The sequence below is a fragment of the Salvelinus sp. IW2-2015 genome, linkage group LG3, assembly GCF_002910315.2.
Source record: "Salvelinus sp. IW2-2015 linkage group LG3, ASM291031v2, whole genome shotgun sequence".
In the NCBI taxonomy this organism is placed as follows: Eukaryota; Metazoa; Chordata; class Actinopteri; order Salmoniformes; family Salmonidae; genus Salvelinus; species Salvelinus sp. IW2-2015.
The window spans coordinates 13,859,467-13,878,144 of NC_036840.1; the positions used below are offsets into that span (position 1 = coordinate 13,859,467).

An 18,678-nucleotide genomic window follows, 5' to 3' on the forward strand; every position below is an offset into this window, starting at 1 on the left:
ATGTTATCAGACTGTCATCTTATGAAGTTGTTTCTTGGTTAGTGGCTATATATATCTTTATTTAGTCGAATTAGTGATAGCTACTGATGCAGGAAAAAAATGGTGGACAAAAAAAAGTTGTGTCTTTTGCTATGGTGGTTAGCTAATAGAAATACATATTTTGTCTTCCCTGTAAAACATTTAAAAAATCGGAAATGATGGCTGGATTCACAAGATCTGTATCTTTCATTTGGTGTCTTGGACTTGTGATTTCATGAACATTTGATTATATGATATCCCTGTCGCTTTAGGCTAGGCTATGCTAGTCAGCTTTTTTGATGGGGGGGATCCCGGATCCGGGTTTGGTAGCAAAGAAAGGTTAAACGGGAGGTACACGATGTTACAAAGTACCGGCGTGGCCACAAGTGAAACTGTACTGTAGCCAAGACCTATCCGGTGTGAGCTCATGAATAAACCATTAACTTCGTAGTCTAAGGACTGGGATAGGATAGGAAGTGGTCTCAGGGAGAGAGAGAGTCTATGACATAACAGTGTTTCCCCTAGGATTTTTCAGCAGCGGTGGAAATGTTAGTAGGGGGGGCATGGCCAGTGGTGGTTGTTTTAAAGCTAATTTTATTCTGCAATTCTACACCCCTCTTGTTGGCAGAGATTTTACACATTTTGCATGGGGCAGAGTATTGTTTTGCTGTTTTTAAAGGTTATTTCCTGCAATTCTACACATTTTCCATGTCTTAGCTATGTGTGTTTATGTGATTCCAGGGGTCGAAGCCTGACGAGTCACCCCCCCCCCCCTCTCTCTTTAGAAGAAATAGGCCTACAGTATATTCTATTTGTCATTAGTAGTCTGTGCTGGCATTTTCATTTGACTTGGCCTGTATCACCCTGTCCAGGATACACCTTTCCTCTGTTTCTCTTAGATTAGCCTCATAGCTCAGACACAATCACAATGCTGACTGACGTGCTTCACACTGTGCTTTCCCTCATAATCTCACACAGGGCTCTGCGTCTTCTGATTTGATTTAGTTCTAGGTCCACATCCCCAGGGACCTTGTTCAACTAGTGTTTCAGGCTTTGCTTTTTTATTCTAATGAACATGTGATATATTCTTGAAAAAGCCGTGTTTTCTGAGAAACATGACAGCTCCGGCCAGTAATGAAGCAGCATTTGCAATTTTAAGACCTGGCTCTACGAAACTGAGCAAGGTCGTGTTGTTTCCTTCTCCATGTAGCAGGAGCTCCGGATGGAATTTCCTCATCAGTTAGCTGACTGAGTCAGCTAGGGAGAGGATGTTAAAGGGACATGCAGACCGCATCTAAAATAACATTCTATAACCTTTATAGTGCACTCATTTTCAACCATTAGTGCACTACTTTCAATCAGAGGGACCCATGTAGCGCAGTACTTTTGACCTAATCCTGATTTTTCCAGCTGCGGCCATCTTTGTCAGTTTCGAGTAGTGTTTTAAAATGCAGCGAGCACAAAGGGTGTGTTCCATCATGTTCGGTGATATTCCATCTGTGATGTATGGCTGCAGCAGGCAGATGCTCTCACACTGCTGGCCAGCTGGTGCCAGGTAAATGTCTGGCCTCCAGCCTTCCCAAACACAGAAACCTTGCACAAATGGCCATGAGAACGGTCGTCTTTGGAGGTTATCAGCGCCGAGGAGAGAAAGTGTATAAGGCTGTGTACGACTCTCTCTCCCCACTGTGAGATTAATGTCAGTTACGATTGCACACTTCAGGAGGAAGGCGGTATTATTGGGACGCGACCATAGTGTTCTGTGGGCTGTGATTCACTATAGAATCTATGTATGTCAGTAGAGACCCTGGAGATACGGAGAGGAAATATGGAACAATTGCTATGTTCTATAGGCTAGCCTTTATCCTATGCCTACCGTCACTGTGTTGTTGATTTTATATGGTGTATATCTAATAAATGCTTGATTTCTTGCATCTCCAATTTCATGGTATCCAATTGGTAGTTACAGTCTTGTCTCATCGCTGCAACTCCTGTATGGACTCGGGAGAGGCGAAGGTCGAGAGCCGTGCGTCCACCGAAACACAACCCAACCAAGCCGCACTGCTTCTTGACACAATGCCCACTTAACCTGGAAGCCAGCCACACCAAGGTGTCGGAGGAAACACCGTACGCCTGGCGACCGTGTCAGCATGCACTGCACACGGCCCGCCACAGGAGTCGCTAGTGCGCGATGGGACAAGGACATCCCTGCCGGCCAAACCCTCCCCTTACCTAGACGACACTGGGCCAATTGTGCACCGTCCCATGGGTCTCCCGGTCAGCTGCGACAGAGCCTGGACTCGAACCCAGAATCTCTAGTGGCACAGCTAGCACTGCGATGCAGTGCCTTAGATCTCTGCACCACTCAGGAGACCCTGAAAATGGTTTTGAATCTCAATGGGAATGAAAATAATAAATAAAAGGATAAATAGATGAAAAACTAACATGTTCAGAATGTTGTTTAGCCTAAGTGGCGATGGTATACAAAGCATTAGTGATAGGCTATACAACGTATTAGTAATTGTATAAGTGGATACTTGATTTAGCCAATGGACTAATCCAGGCCTTCCTGTTTAGAACATGCCAACATTTCCCATTGCAATATCTGTCACTAACACGATACTCTATTGCTTTTGTTTTAGAACTGCCGGGCAAAGTAATTTGGAACTAATCAATATGTCTGCTGTGTTGTACCAATTTCATGCCTGCAATCTGAACAAGAGTCGAGGTTAGGCCTAAGTCGGAGATGCTTCTGTTTTTACATGGAGGGAGGTAGAGTGGGAGGGATGGAAGGAGAGGGATAGCGTTCGAAAGATGGAGGGAGAGAGAGAGAAGGGGAGGTAGAGTGGGAGGGAGGGATGGATGGGGAGGTGGTGTGTGGGATGGGGAGGTGGTGTGGGGGAGGGGGAGAGGAAGCGGTGTTTTGCCTGCCGGTGTCATCTCATTTACACTCAAATCAGTTTCCCCCGCTCTCCTAACACGAGTGAGACAATGCACAATATGCAATTACACTGAAGAGATTCTTGTTGAATTTGGATTGGAATAAACAAGCGGAATGTTAATGATACAGTCCTAAACTTTAGTTAGGCTGAAGCGAGGCTCGATGCATTGCCATTTGTGAATTATGGCTGAATGACACCGGTGAAGGTCTTGTGTGCGTCCCAAGTACCCTAGTATTCCATTTTATAGTCCACTACTTTTTACCATGGCCAATAGGGCTCTCTAAAAGTAGGGTACTGTATAGGGCAGGGGTCAGCAATAGTTGGCCTGCGAGCAAAACCGTCCCGCCAGTGATTTTATTTTGCTTTTTGGGGGAGAGGAGGGGGGGCTTTTTGGTTAAAAAAAAAAGACTGTAAAATCACCAGTAGTTTAGGAAATCTCAAGTATTCCCAAGTATTTCCACGAATACAAAAAGAGACATTATCGTGTGTCAATGTAAGCAAGCTATGAAATGATTATTTTAAAATAAAATCTATTTTTAGGTTTAGTTGTGTTCAATTTGCAGAGCGTAAATAATTTGAATGATGTTCCATCCACTCCAACAGAAATCTTCTCACAGCTGAATTTTGTTGCAAACTATAGCAATACTGAGAATTCACTGCAATTCAATAGGATCTCCATATCTCTTTATATATACAAGGGCTCTCTGAGTTGAGAGATGGTTCAATGTCATATCTCTATCTAAAGGTTCCTATAGTTTAGTGCACAGACTAATGCAAACAATTGTAACTCTGTACCTCATGTGCATTCACTGCTCCATACATGTATGTTCAAGGACTCTCATCGAGTGAAGATAAATTGTTCATGGTCAGATTTCTTTAGGTTTCTGTAGAGTAGTGCACAAACCATAGAACTATAAAGTTATGTACAAAGCAAAACTATTCGGCTAGCAAGTCCCCAATCAATGTCATCCTTTTATTTTGCGATAGGAACGCCATCTAGCTCATTTCTGAATGTCCTGTTCTGAATATGTAAAGGTTCCTCTGCTATGTACTCAGCCAGTTTCCTCAGTCAGTCTTTTTGTTATCATAATATTCATCATATCTACCGTAGTCAATGGATAGAGTAGGCAGCGTAGTTGTCCATGTTGTCAACAGGAAATGGAAATAAAGACCTTTCCTCTTCAAATAGGGGTGTTTTTATGCCCAATTTAGCACGGTCCTCTCTCGCAGAGTTTGAAGTATGCAGTGGACATATTGTGAAAGAATCCAGTGTTAAACMATGGCTGCATCCCAAATGACACCCCATTTCCTATATACAGTAGTACACTGCTTTTGACCAGTGCACTAATGGGCCATGGTCAAAAGTGCACTACATAGGTTGCAAATTGGGACACAGCCAATGTGAAGAATCCAGCATAAACCATTTTTTTTGGGGTGGTTTTATAGACCCAGAGGGAGCTCATCTTTCCCAATTTAAAAGTCCAATTTGCACCTCTCTGTGAGATTTATTCACATTAACGCTAGTGGGCCCCAGAACCCGGCCTCCTGACAATGTGGTGGGAAACCTCTTTAAACCCATCAAATTCTAATGTTATGGAAGTCAGAGACCGTGAGGAGAATCTTTGGGTTTGGAATTCATTTCCTGGCACCCCAATGCCTGTATGTGTTGGATATCAGGGAATGTGGGAAAAATATACAGCAATTCAGAAATCTGCATGCTGTTGTCTTTCAAGGAAATATGTTTTCCTCTAGAGCGAACATATGTTTTGGGTTCATTTTCTGGCATCATGATCTCTGTAGGTGTTGTGATTTCTGAGTATTTGGGGGAAATAGGCTGTACAGTAAATATGCATGTCGCTGTCTTTCCAGGAAATATGTTCCCCCCCGAAGCAAACATGATAAATGCATTAGGCTGATGCTGTAGGCTTATCTGTATCCTAAGGCTTCGTAGTGGAATATGGAATTGTTGACATTTGTGTTCATTTAATTATTCTCTATTCTTTTGCTTTCTTCAGGCAAAGAATCTCAGTGGTCTTGTATATTCTTTGAAAGTGTCATAATGTAATTCTCTGTCTTTTCCACTTTCAGATGAATTACGAAAGTTGAGCTGGTCTGGAATTCCGCGCCAGGTTCGTCCAATCACGTGGAAGCTCCTTTCGGTAAGTAAGGGTGTTCTGATGAAATGGCTTGTCCTGCACTTTGTAAAAACCCAGAKTGCATTGAGTGAATGTTGGAAAAAGATCTTGGTTCCTTTCTAAACATAACAATGTGAATGCAAAGAGGGCTCGGTCCACAAAATAGGTGAAGTGAACTGGCAAAAGAGTTGAGTCCTCATTCAAAGGCAAGGGCAGTGTGAATACAAAGAGAACTGAGTTTTTAGCCCAGAGTTCACTTTAAAGAGGACTATATGTGAACCCCCCCCCCCAAAAAAACGAACTCAGCTCAATTTAATGATCTTTGCCTTACGGCTATGACCACATCACAGCCATGATACAAATGACATTCTTCTGTGAACACATGGCCTCTCATGTATTATTGATTAGTTATACTACAGATGGTTAGGAATACCCATTGTTAGAGCCTATCCTGCCCATGATATACAAGGCAACATACACATGGCCTCATTCATAAAAAGTACCATTGTTTATGTTGTTACCTAGCAACGCACTACTACTTTTACAGATCCACTTTCTCATCTGCCTAGCCGTGCAACTTATACACTTTATCCTCACTGTATAAACCATCTAGACATTTGCAACATTGTTGCAATATTGAAATTCGATCTCCACTGTGCTATAATAATGAACCTGTTGGGAGTCTGGATGAGACAGACACCTTTTCTCAGCCAATCGAAATCATGGAATCTGCTTAGTTTTTAATGGATATATACAAAGAAATGTCAATAAAAAAAAACTGGTGAAATGAAATGCAGCTACTTTGCTATCTTCCCAGCTTCAGTCTAAAGTGATTGTTAGCTCTGTAGTTGGTGGAGGGAGGAGCCTCCATATCAACCCTTTTTTTTGCAAAGTTCTGGAATGTCAACCAGCGCTCGGGTGGCTTTGCTTTACATGGCAGTCGGTATGAATAGAGCTAACGACCAGAGAATGCTTAAAATTGCACTTGGACAACTAGCATTAGTGAATGTAGCATCACATTTTGTTGAACAATTTATGGTTTGGGAAAGAATCTTGCTTTTTAATGCTAGTAACCTGTTGTATAAAAGCAATTCTACACTCGAGTCCATGTGTTATGCCATTTTTACCATGGCTCTGGTGGCTGTTGTGGCCTTGTATTATTGCTTAACTTCTCTAGGGTAGGGGGCAGCATTCGGAATTTTGGATGAAAAGCATGCCCAAATCAAACTGCCTGCTATTCGGGCCCAGAAGATATGATATGCATATAACTGGTAGATTTGGATAGAAAACACTCTAAAGTTTTTAAAACTGTTAAAATTCTGTCTGTGAGTATAACAGAACTGATTTGGCAGGCGAAAAGCTGAGAAAAATCCATTCAGGAAGTAGGTTATATTTTGGTTTTGTAGTTTTCTATTCAATGCCATTACAGTATCCATTGACTTAGGACTCAAATTGCAGTTCCTATGCCTTCCACTAGATGTCAACAGTCTTTAGAAATTGTTTCAGGCTTGTATTCTGAAAAATTAGGAAGTAAGAGCTGTCTGAATGAGTGGACCCTAAAGTGTCACAGAGCTTTTTCATGCACGTGACCGAGAGAGTGCCTTTCTTGTTTACCTTTTATATTGACGACGTTATTGTCCGGTTGAAATATTATCGATTATTTAGCCTAAAAACAACCTGAGGATTGAATATATACATCGTTTGACATGTTTCTATGAACTTTATGGATACTTTTTTGATTTTTTGTCTGCCTGTTTTGACTGCGTTTGAGCCTGTGGATTACTGAAGAAAACGCGCGAACAAAACTGAGGTTTTTGGATATAAAGAGACTTTATCGAACAAAAGGAACATTTATTGAGTAAATGAATGTCTGCTGAGTGCAACCATATGAAGATCATCAAAGGTAAGGGATTCATTTTATCTCTATTTCTGACTTGTGTAACTCTTCTACTTGGCTGGTTACTGTTTGTAATGATTTGTCTGCTGGGCTCTGTTCTCAAATAATCGCAAGGTATGCTTTCGCCGTAAAGCATTTTTWAAATCTGACACCGTGGTTGGATTCACAAGAAGTTAATCTTTAAACCTATGTAAAATATGTTTTGTTTTCTGAATTTTTATAATGAGTATTTCTGTATTTGAATTTGGCGCCCTGCAGTTTCACTGGCTATTGAAGAGGTGGGACGCTACCGTCTCACGTACCCTAGAGAAGTTAATTAAATAATGCTGTAATTGAAAATGTAACACTCAATGTAGGCTACTGCCCCTTTAAGAGCTAGCATTGATTTTGTACCATATGTTGTGATTGTCACCAAATATGTTCTCTTCTCACACTATTCAAACCTCACAATCAAATAAACAGCTTATGAAGTTCTATAGATCACATATTGCAAAAACATTATCTGAACATTGTGTCAGTACAAAACTCCACACATATTTAGGAATTTCTGTGCATTCATGACAATCGCTAATACATTTTCAAAAACGGCACACGTTTCTTTTGTGAACCTGTACATCATCGTCTCTTGTGAGGGGTTATGGCAGGGGAAACGGTGTTGCAGTAGTCGAGTCGAGAATAATGACGAGAGAACGTGTGGAGCTTTGTGTTCACATTCCGGGGCTCTTTTGAGTTCCTTTGGCGTGTTCACAAATTGTCTGAAAGGGACCATTCATTTTGTTAACAAAAATTGGCTGAATGGCACCCTGTGTGAAAACACCCTTAAACCATCTTGTCAGGTTTCTCCTAGGCGCTGTCTCTCGCTCGCTCGCTCTCTCGCTCTCTCTCTCTTTCTCTCGCGCTCGCTCTCTCTCGCACGTGCTCTCTTTCTTCTCTCTCTCTCGCACGTGCTCTCTTTCTTCTCTCTCTCTCGCACGCTCTCTCTCCTCTCTTTCGCACGCTCTCTCTCCTCTCTCTTTCGCACGCTCTCTCTCCTCTCTTTCGCACGCTCTCTCTCCTCTCTCTTTCGCACGCTCTCTCTCCTCTGTCTCTCTCCTCTCTGTCTCTCTCCTCTCTGTCTCTCTCCTCTCTGTCTCTCTCCTCTCTGTCTCTCTCCTCTCTGTCTCGCGCGCACTCTCTACTCTCTCTTTGTCTGTCTCTCTCTTTCTCTTTGTCTGTCTCTCTCTTTGTCTGTCTCTCTCCCTGTGATTCATGGAGATTAATAACGCTCTTTACCTCCATTTAGAAATTAATTGCCAGGCACAAATAATGTATTCACGATACAGAATGTTTACTCATTAAGCTATTGTTGCAGTTTACAGTGACCCAACTAGTGAGTGACTTCAGTCTGGTGATCACTTCAGTGTGTGGGGCATTACTTTGAGTGGTGTGACTTTCACATTAATTGCTGTGTGTAGTCCCACAGACACAATAGCTCATTAAATTGCCTAGGGGTACGGCAAAGATTTAGTTGTCAACACAAATTAGTGTCAGAGGTCCCCAGTTCTGTCTGAGGGGCTGAGATGCAGTGGTGTAAAGTACTTTAGTAAAAATAATTTAAAGTACTACATAAGTTATTTTTTGGGGTGTCTGTACTTTACTATTTATTTTTCACAATTTTTACTTTTCCTTCAACACATTCTTACAGAAAAGAATGTACTTTTTACGCCGTACATTTTCCCTGATACCCAAAAGTACTCATTACATTTCGAATGCTTAGCAGGATAGGAAATGGTGTGTATTAGAAACTTTAGGGAAGTAATGGGTTACAGTACATTGCACTCTATCTGGGCTTTGCCTCTAAATGGAATCACCTATTATTTTGCTGATGATGGTAGCACATCGATACAATATGGCTATCAGATTCAGATTAGTCATCAATATCCCAATTCAATATCACCCTATCAGGTTGTGCTGTTGGCTCTCAACGGCTTGGTTTTCTGGGATATTTGATAGGTTCCCTTAGACCCCCAGACTCTTCCCACCAAATGTTTAATATAGGCCTATACTGCACAACAGACACATGAGAGATGCAAGTGTTTGTGGTTTGAAAAAAAATGGAAAGGGCGGAGACAGAAAGAGATACCAAATCCCTGCAACATGCCATCCCTATCCTCTCCTGAAGGATCCTGGGATATCTGAACACTCCCCTGACCTTTAAATCCTCTCTGTCAAGATGCAGTCTGCGATAGACAGGAGAGGCTCTGAGAATCTATTCTCCACCCTCTACCGCTATTCCATAAACTTGGAGCCACATAATAAAACTTCACTCTCGGCGCGTCCCCTGTGACCTTCTCTGCTCCCGACCGTGCCGTGGATATTCAATTTATTCCTTTCCAGAGGCTGGTTAGCGCTAGCTGTATTACCACCTCTGAAAGAGACAATCAGGCATTCTAGGTTGTTAATACATTTTAATGCTGCATCACCACCCATACTATCCCCCCCAGTTGCATTTTAAACACCTGACTGCACAAATTATACATAACTGTCTCAATCATTATTAGGAAACGGAGGTAATTATAAGGTAAGAAAACAGTGAATGAGCTTTTTTATATTCGCATCATTCTACCTCTCCCTGGGTGATATCTCTATACGCTACAGTTATGTTTAGAGTCGTCTCTGTCTGTCTGTACCATAAGACACAGAGAGAACTTCTTCAGCTTCCGGCTCTGTGAAAAATAATAAGTGTTTCTGGAATAATGAATAAGAAGCTTTTAAAGAAGAATCGTCCACTTGGGTTCCAGTGCCTGGAGGGAGTCAATTAAGTGGATTTTCGCTGATAAAAATGGCTAAGCCGCCCGTGGCAATGTGTACACTTTCCTAATGGAGCGGAATTGTTAAATGTTAAGTGCTGGTAAAGTAGCAGCTAACTGGCTTTGTGGTATTGATGTGGCTGCAAGGCCAGATGTGATATATAGCCTAGTGTAGGCCCCATAGTCAGCACTGCATGTTAGATGTAGCATATAGGCCTATGGGTCATTATATATCAAATCAAGGGCCTTTTTCCAAAGCCATTTTTTCATTAATTGATTTTCATATGCAATGACCCATGTAGAAACTGTATATAGAAATCATATCTCTGCACTCAAAACAACTTAGTGCCACTAAACCTGAAAAGTAGCAGCTATAACCAGCTTAAATGTGGGACGCAGCGTCCCACCTCGTCAACAGCCAGTGAAACTGCAGGGCGGCAAATTCAAAATAACGGAAATCTCATAATAAAAATTCCTCAAACATACAAGTATCTGAGTACAGCGCTCAGAGACCAACACAACCCAAACAGATATCCGCCATGTTGTGTAGTCAACATAAGTCAGAAATAGCATTATAAATATTCACTTACCTTTGATGATCTTCATCAGAATGCACTCCCAGGAATCCCAGTTCCACAATAAATGTTTGTTTTGTTTGATAATGTCCATAATTTATGTCCAAATACCTCCTTTTTGTTCTCGCGTTTAGCCCAGTAATCAAAATTCATGAGGCGCGATCACTAGGTGCAGACGAAAAGTCAAAAAGTTCCGTTTCGGTCCGTAGAAACATGTCAAACGATGTATAGAATCAATCTTTAGGATGTTTTTAACATAAATCTTCAATAATGTTCCAACCGGAGAATTCCTTTGTCTGTAGAATTGCAATGGAACGCAAGCTAACTATCACGTGAACGCGCGTGGTCAGCTCATGCCTCTCTGGCAGACCTCTGACTCAATCCCCTCTCATTCGCCCCCACTTCACAGCAGAAGCCTCAAACAAGGTTCTAAAGACTGTTGACATCTAGTGGAAGCCTTAGGAAGTACAATATGACCCCATAGACACTGTGTATTCTATAGGCAATGAGTTGAAAAACTACAAACCTCACATTTCAGGTTTTTGCCTGCCATATGAGTTCTGTTATACTCACAGACATCATTCAAATAGTTTTAGAAACTTCAGAGTGTTTTCTATCCAAATCTACAAAGTATATACATATTCTAGCTTTTATGGCTGAGTAGCAGGCAGTTTAATTTGGGCACGCTTTTCATCCAAAATTCCCAATGCTGGCAAGAGGCACCATGCCATTGAGTACTTCTCCCTACAGGCCAGGACTATGTCCCATTTCAGGCTACAGGAAGCCCTGGTGCCTCAGTGTTTGCCATGCTGAGACTGTCACACTGATTTTGGAGGTGCCAATGAAGGACAGGGTAGATAGCAGGTGATAGAAAGGTGCTATCACGGCCCGTGTGTCTGAACGGTCTCTGAGGGAAAAACACCAGTGATTTTTATGTAGAAAGACTGAGAAGCTCAGTTCAGGTGGCTTTTTAAAAGGACCTTCTACTCCAAAATGAATGAAAATACAATTGTACTGGCACCATCTGAAATACAATTTCCACCTCCAGAAATGAGACTAACATATGGATAAAATGATTTGGTACAACATGGTCCATATTATCAGGTATGCTATTAGCAATAAGCATTATCATCTGTAGCCCAACTGATGCAGCATAGTGGCTATAAATAAATAAGCTGAAGCATGGGGTTGCCTATTTGCATTTACCCTATTGGGCTAATCATTAGCTAGATCCGAAATGTAATCTTTTAACTAGTTAGCATCCTATTTATGAATTTTATGTCCCAACAAATCTTGCATAAACACAGTGAATATGACAGGTAGGCCTACATTAACTTGGTAACCCGCCACCTGGGCTAACATGACCCCTGCCTGTACTTCTCACGGAAACTATCACCATTTTATCCCCCAACACTTTCCCTGGTTGCCACTCAACTAAAAATGTAAAGAAAATAAATGAAATCACTCAAAATAAAATGATTTTGAGGTAGGGTGGCGTTTTACGCCAAGTTGGTATGTCTCACCTTCATCTGCCTATGGCTGGCTCATCTGTCATCCTGACTCAGACCCAGAGCTAGAGCTCCACATCGATGCACGCTATTGAACCCCCTGTGTGGTATGTGTGTTTCTGTCTGTGCTCTTGTGTTCTTGGTATCCCTCTTCTGTGTCTTTCTGCATGTAGTCCTATGTTTGTGTATCTGTGATTTTGTCATACGAATTAAAACAGCAGGGAATCATCTTTAAACTAGAGCGATGACTCGTCAGGCCTCTGTGGGAGCAGAGGGGGCTGCCGTCACCGTTTTGAGGCGCTGTTGTTTTCCTGCAAAATCAATTCTCTTCATCCTGCTGACTTCTCACAACCTACTGCGCACACACACATATTGTTCAGACTTCAGCAACCCTCTCCAGCGCTCTACTAAGTAGAATTTTTTTGGTTTGTCAGTTCCTCGCTAGAAAATAAAGATTTCATTTAATCCCTAAATTGATTCCATAGGCTTCTTTTTTTCCTGAGGGAGGGCAGTGGGAGAACAGGTTGTGTGTGTTTGTGTCAGGTGCCAGCCCATTGATTCACAGAGCGATTAGTGGAGAAAGGAATCACCAGCAAGTAAATGGGATCTTTAGATGTATCTCGGCTGGCCAGCTGTAATACAGTAGCCTACTGACTGTCAGAACCTCATAGTTTTACTTTCTCCTCTTCCAAAACTTTCACAAGGGCCCGGCTATTGATTCTTCTAATTTTCACAAATACAGATGCAGTCAAATATATTGGCACCCTTGAATTATTCACTATTTCTTTTAAGTTGAAAAAAACGTTGTTTGCGAGTGAATTTGTTTGACTTACAACTGCACAGGATCTAAGAAAAAAAACTGAAATTGAGATTTTTCACTTTAAAGTAAAAGAATAGCTAGGACTATATTATTGAATATTCATATTAAGTTGGTTGGAGGCAATGATTGTCATTTGCTGTGTAATTTCTCACCTGGTAAGTTGCAGGTGCCTTCATGGTTAAAAATAGCTATTCAACCAGTTTTGAAAAGATAAAACAGAGCATTCTACTCCATTGCACTTCATAGTAAGGTGCAACTATGCCAATATATTTGATTGCATCTGTAAGTGTGGCGGATGGATGGTAGTTTTGTTGAAGTTAGTTAGAATGCTCAGTCACTGTGCGATTCAAACGAATCCCAGAGTGGACTGCAGTATCATGCACGAACCAGGGGTTGGAACCTGAATTATTTTCCAATCGTTTCATTCTGAACAGAACCACCTTTTTTGTTTTGTTCCACTGTTGCCTACCAGCAAAATAAAGGTCTGAACCGGTTATCGTCCCTTTTTAATAGATAAAAAAAAAACATTTAGCGCATTAAATTACTTAACCAATCAGTGTGGATAGAGCAGGCATGCTATTTGTTTACATTCGTGATGCACAGGCAAGTGTAGCCTATGGCGCAAGATGCGACTGAACTTTTGCGGGGGGGAGAGAGCCAGCGAGGGTTGAGGAGGCAGCTTGAAGCCCTGGGCATCTTGTTATGGCCAGCGTTATCTGAATTACGTCCAAAGAATTATACCTAGGAGGAGTGGCTTCTATGGAGAAACTTTGAATTTCCTTTGAGTTAGCTAACGAGCTTGAGCTAGCAAGCTAACGAGCTTGAGCTAGCAAGCTAACGAGCTTGAGCTAGCAAGCTAACGAGCTTGAGCTAGCAAGCTAAGCGAGCTTGAGCTAGCAAGCTAACGAGCTTGAGCTAGCTAACGCTCTAAACGAGCTTGAGCTAGCAAGCCAACGAGCTTGAGCTAGCAAGCCAACGAGCTTGAGCTAGCAAAGAGCTCTAGCAACGAGCTTGAGCTAGCACGCCAACGAGCTTGAGACTAGCACAGCCAACGAGCTTGAGCTAGCACGCCCGCCAACGAGCTTGAGCTAGCACGCCCGCCAACGAGCTTGAGCTAGCACGCCCGCCAACGACGTTGAGCTAGCACGCCCGCCAACGAGCTTGAGCTAGCACGCCGCCAACGAGCTTGAGCTAGCACGCCCGCCAACGAGCTTGTGTGTGTAGAGCGACACCAGAATTAAAACCACATCTTACCTTTTTGTAGTTGATAAGTCCGATGTGATACGTGATAACTACAGTAGGCCTATAGTATCCTTAACTAGCATTGAAAATTATCCATTCTTCTCTAGCTAATTAAAAATCTCTCGCCCTATCTTTTCTGAATCAAGCTTGAAACGTCAATACAGTAGCCTATGCTTCAGAGGGGCGAGGGGCAGGTAGCCTAAACATGCATATGTCAAGATTTTCAGCTTGCAAGCAGACACTGGAATACGTTTTTGAGTGACAGAGTGAGGGTTTGCATAGGTGCTTTGTTGCATTTTGTTGTGGGACTAGGAATATTCCTGGAACGTAAAATAACGTTGTTAAATCGGTTCCCAAGCTTTTAAAATAATGGTTCCGGAACAGTATGGATCACTTATGTTCCAGGTTCCTTTTCCGTTTTCTTGAAAAATGATATTGTCTGGTTTTCGGTTCTGTTCTCGAAACCAGTTCCAACCCTTGGCACAGATACCTCCGAACACAACCATAAACCCCCCTTCTTACCGTGTAGTTTGTAGTTTTAAAGACTGCGGTTGGCTCTGGCATGCTGTAGGAGACATTTACAGGCCTATAAAAACCTTGATAAAGTGCAGTGCCTCCCTCTGGTGTGTGTGTGTGTGTGTGTGTGTGTGTGTGTGTGTGTGTGTGTGTGTGTGTGTGTGTGTGTGTGTGTGTGTGTGTGTGTGTGTGTGTGTGTGTGTGTGTGTGTGTGTGTGTGGTGTGTTGGTGGTGTTGTGTGTGTGTGTGTGTGTGTGTGTGTGTTCTCCCTTGTTGACCCTCAGTTCACCCTCCATTAACCTTGGTGGAGGAAACTTTCTCTTCCCTTTATTATGTAAAGTCTGGCAACAGCTGGGGAGACAGAGCAAGGTGCTCCAGCCACTCATCTCACAGCCTTATCTATTATTCTCACAACATCCTCTCCAAAAATAACACCTACAAGGCTATGTACAAACACTCACAAAAAAAAAGAGCACAAAATTCTCACTTTATAGTTCGAAAAGACAGTTTGATGAAGATTTACTTGGATTTGACCACTCTCCTCTCCCATCTTCACTAATGGGGTTACACGGTAGGATTAGGGGTCGATTTTTAATTGGACAGGAAGACACCTCATTTTAGGAATGACACTTTCATTTACCTAACTGTGGTTTGTGTGCCTGCCTGGCTGTAGAGCACATCTGCTCACAACTATGACAGTCCTGACTCCAAAGGAAGAGGCAATCCTCTTGAACCTGCTTGGAACTGACAGCTCGCGCTGATCAAGATTTTATTACTGTTGACATATATTTTTGTAGGTGAAGAGGAGAAAATTCTAATATTTTATGTGCTCTCTACTGTATCCAGCAAACATACTGCCAGCCCACCTCCAAATTACTATAACCAGTGTGTGACTCACTCAAACTGTGCTTGTACTGTATGACGGAGGGGTTTCAATCTTTCGAAGGACACAGTCCTTTTGACTCACTCCTATTCATGTTCTGACTCAACCACTGCTGGAAAGTCTAACATGTTCCATCAATAAAGTAACCCATTTCTCCTCTCTCGATTCATGAATCAAACTTCCACTCACATCCTGATTTAATGGAGTTTTCAAAAGGATTTGACCCCACCCAACCTAGTTATCCACTGCATATCTCACAGCAGTAGCACTCAGATAATACTTCCGAGTCTCTTCAAATACTTGACCTTCCTCTGTCACCAACAATAGAATACCAACCCTCACCCCCTCCCTTTACAGCACATTATCAAGTCAGTGTGATTACATGGATATATGGTAATGGCCCTTACAGCCAGTGCTCAGGGGGCTGCCTGGCACATATACGTCTTGTTAGAGCCATTTTGTTGGGCCGTGGGAGTGAAGAATGGGCACAAGCCTCAACTGCTCCAGAGATGAATGGTTTTCTGGGGCTGTAGATTTCCAGGCAATCAATTACTGAATCACTATAGGCCTAGTCTAAACCACCAGGACTTGTCTTTTCTGTCCCAGACATATGGTGTATACTGTAGCTAGATACATTCTCGCTGGAGGAGAGGGAGAAGTGTGTGTGTGTGTTCAATGTTATGCCACTGTTAGGCCATTAACCCTCTCTGCATTAATCTCTGCCCATCTGTTATTGAATGTGGGTTGATATTATTTTCTTCATATGGCCAACAACCTGAACAGTTCCCTTTCAAGTTCCCCTGGCATACTGAAACATTTGCTCATGCAGTGGAAGTGTGTCAGTAGTACAGTGCTCTAACGGGCTGTGTCCCAAATGGCACCCTCATCCCTACATAGAGTAGTGCACTACATTTGCCCAGTGTGAGGCCCACTGGAGCGCAGTCCATTGAGCAGATTTAAAGTGATTGGAAGTTACTGTATCCCTAACGTAGTTCCCACGATGTGTGTGGGTGCTTGGGTGTGTGTGCGTCTAGCCTAGRCTAGTGTGTATGCTGGGCTTGTGAGAAGTCATTCTCAATTCTCAACAACTCAACTTCTCTCTTCCATTTAAGAATGATGGAGGCCACTGTGTTCTTGGGGACTTTCAATGCTGCAGACATTTTTTTGCTTCCCTTCCCTAGATCTGTGCCTCAACAAAATCCTGTCTCGGAGCTCCACGGACTATTCCTTCGACCTCATGGCTTGGCTTTTGCTCTGACATGCACTGTCAACTGTGGGACCGTAGACCGTTGTGTGCCTTTCCAAATCATGTCCAATCAATTGATTTTACCACATGTGGACTCCTTTCGGGCGGCAGGTAACCTAGCGTATAGAAATGTTGGGGCATTAACCGAAATATTGCTGGATCGAATCCCCGAAATGACAAGCTAAACATCTGTCATTTTGCCCCTGAGCAAGGCAGTTAACCCACTGTTCCCCAGGAGCCGATGACGTGGATGTCGATTAAGGCAGCCCCCCCACCTCTCTGATTCAGAGGGGTTGGGTTAAATGCGTAAGACACATTTCAGTTGAATGCATTCAGTTGTACAACTGACTAGGTATCCTCCTTGCCAATCAAGTTGTAGAAACATCTCAAGGATGATCAATGGAAACAGGATGCACCTGAGCTCAATTTCGAGTCTCATCGCAAAGGGTCTGAATACTTATGTAAATAAAGTATTTCTGTTTTTCATTTTTAGTACATTTGCAAAAATGTTGAATCCTGTGTGTAGATTGATGAGGAACAAAATGTGTTTAATCCATTTTAGAATAAGGCTGTAACAGAATGTGGAAAAAGTCAAGGGGTCTGAATACTTTTGAATGCACTGTATAAAGATCCAATCCATTAAAAATTGGAGGCCCCTTACACTTCTGTGTTGTGATGCAAACAATTTGCATAGCGCATAGAATTAAAAAGGTATTTTCGGATATTATTCATCCCAATTAGGAAGGTTTTTTATATGGACAATAGATTCGAGATAATATAAGACAAGTACTGGAACAATAGAACGCTATGAAAAATTAAGGGAACCAGCCTGGTATTCGAAGCTGCCTATGAAAAAGCTTTTGGTAAAGTACGACTGGAATTTATATATAAATGCCTGGAATTTTTCGATTTTGGAGAATCTCTTATACAATGGGTTAAAGTTATGTATAGTAACCCTAGATGTAAAATAGTAAATATTGGCTACTTCTCAGAAAGTATTAAACTAACAAGAGACGTATAAGAAGGTTGTCCACTATCGGCATATTTATTTATTATGACCATTGAAATGTTAGCTATTTAAATCAGATCCAACAATAATATCAAGGAACTACAAATCCAGGGCTTAAATACAAAGGTTGAACGCTGATGATGAATGTTGTCTGACTGTGTACCGGTACCCCCTGTATATAACCTCGCTACTGTTATTCTATTGTTGCGAGGCTGTATTCCTATTATTGTTATTTTTTATTTGATTTATTTTGTTTAGATTTGGTTTATTTTTTAGTAAATACAGGGTTCAATTCTCGGGCCGACTATCTTCTCTGTATACATCAATGATGTCGCTCTTGCTGCTGGTGAGTCTCTGATCCACCTCTACGCAGACGACACCATTCTGTATACTTCTGTCCTTCTTTGGACACTGTGTTCCAGTTCTCTGCTGCCAATGACTGGAACGAATTACAAAAATCTCTGAAACTGGAAACACTTATCTCCCTCACTAGCTTTAAGCACCAGCTGTCAGAGCAGCTCACAGATTACTGTACCTGTACATAGCCCATCTATAATTTAGCCCAAACACCTACCTCTTCCCCTACTGTATTTATTAATTTATTTTGCTCCTTTGCACACCATTATTTCTATTTCTACTTTGCACATTCTTCCACTGCAAATCTACCATTCCAATGTTTTACTTGCTATATTGTATTTATTTTGCCACCATGGCCTTTTTTTTGCCTTTACCTACCTTATCTCACCTCATTTGCTCACATTGTATATAGACTTATTTTTCTACTGTATTATTGACTGTATGTTTGTTTTACTCCATGTGTAACTCTGTGTTGTTGTATGTGTCGAACTGCTTTGCTTTATCTTGGCCAGGTCGCAATTGTAAATGAGAACTTATTCTCAACTTGCCTACCTGCTTAAATAAAGGTGAAATAAAACTTAAGAAAATAATTGTTAACTGCATTGTTGGTTAAGGGCTTGTAAGTAAGCATTTCACTGTAAGGTCTACCTACACCTGTTGTATTCGGCGCATGTGACAAATAACATTTGATTTTCATTTTCATTGAAATCCACAATATGGATTCCTCCATACCTCATAGAG

The 18,678-nt window shown here is 41.9% G+C and overlaps 1 protein-coding gene across 2 annotated transcripts in view; it reads left to right on the forward strand.

Moving 5' to 3' along the window:
• Positions 1-18,678, forward strand: part of LOC111951281 (TBC1 domain family member 22B) — a 205,656-nt gene that overhangs the window by 32,525 nt on the left and 154,453 nt on the right. For both annotated transcript variants that reach the window (XM_023969344.2, XM_023969338.2), the window contains exon 6: positions 5,049-5,119. In XM_023969344.2, coding sequence (XP_023825112.1) covers positions 5,049-5,119 — 71 coding nt within the window. The remainder of the gene's footprint in view (positions 1-5,048; positions 5,120-18,678) is intronic.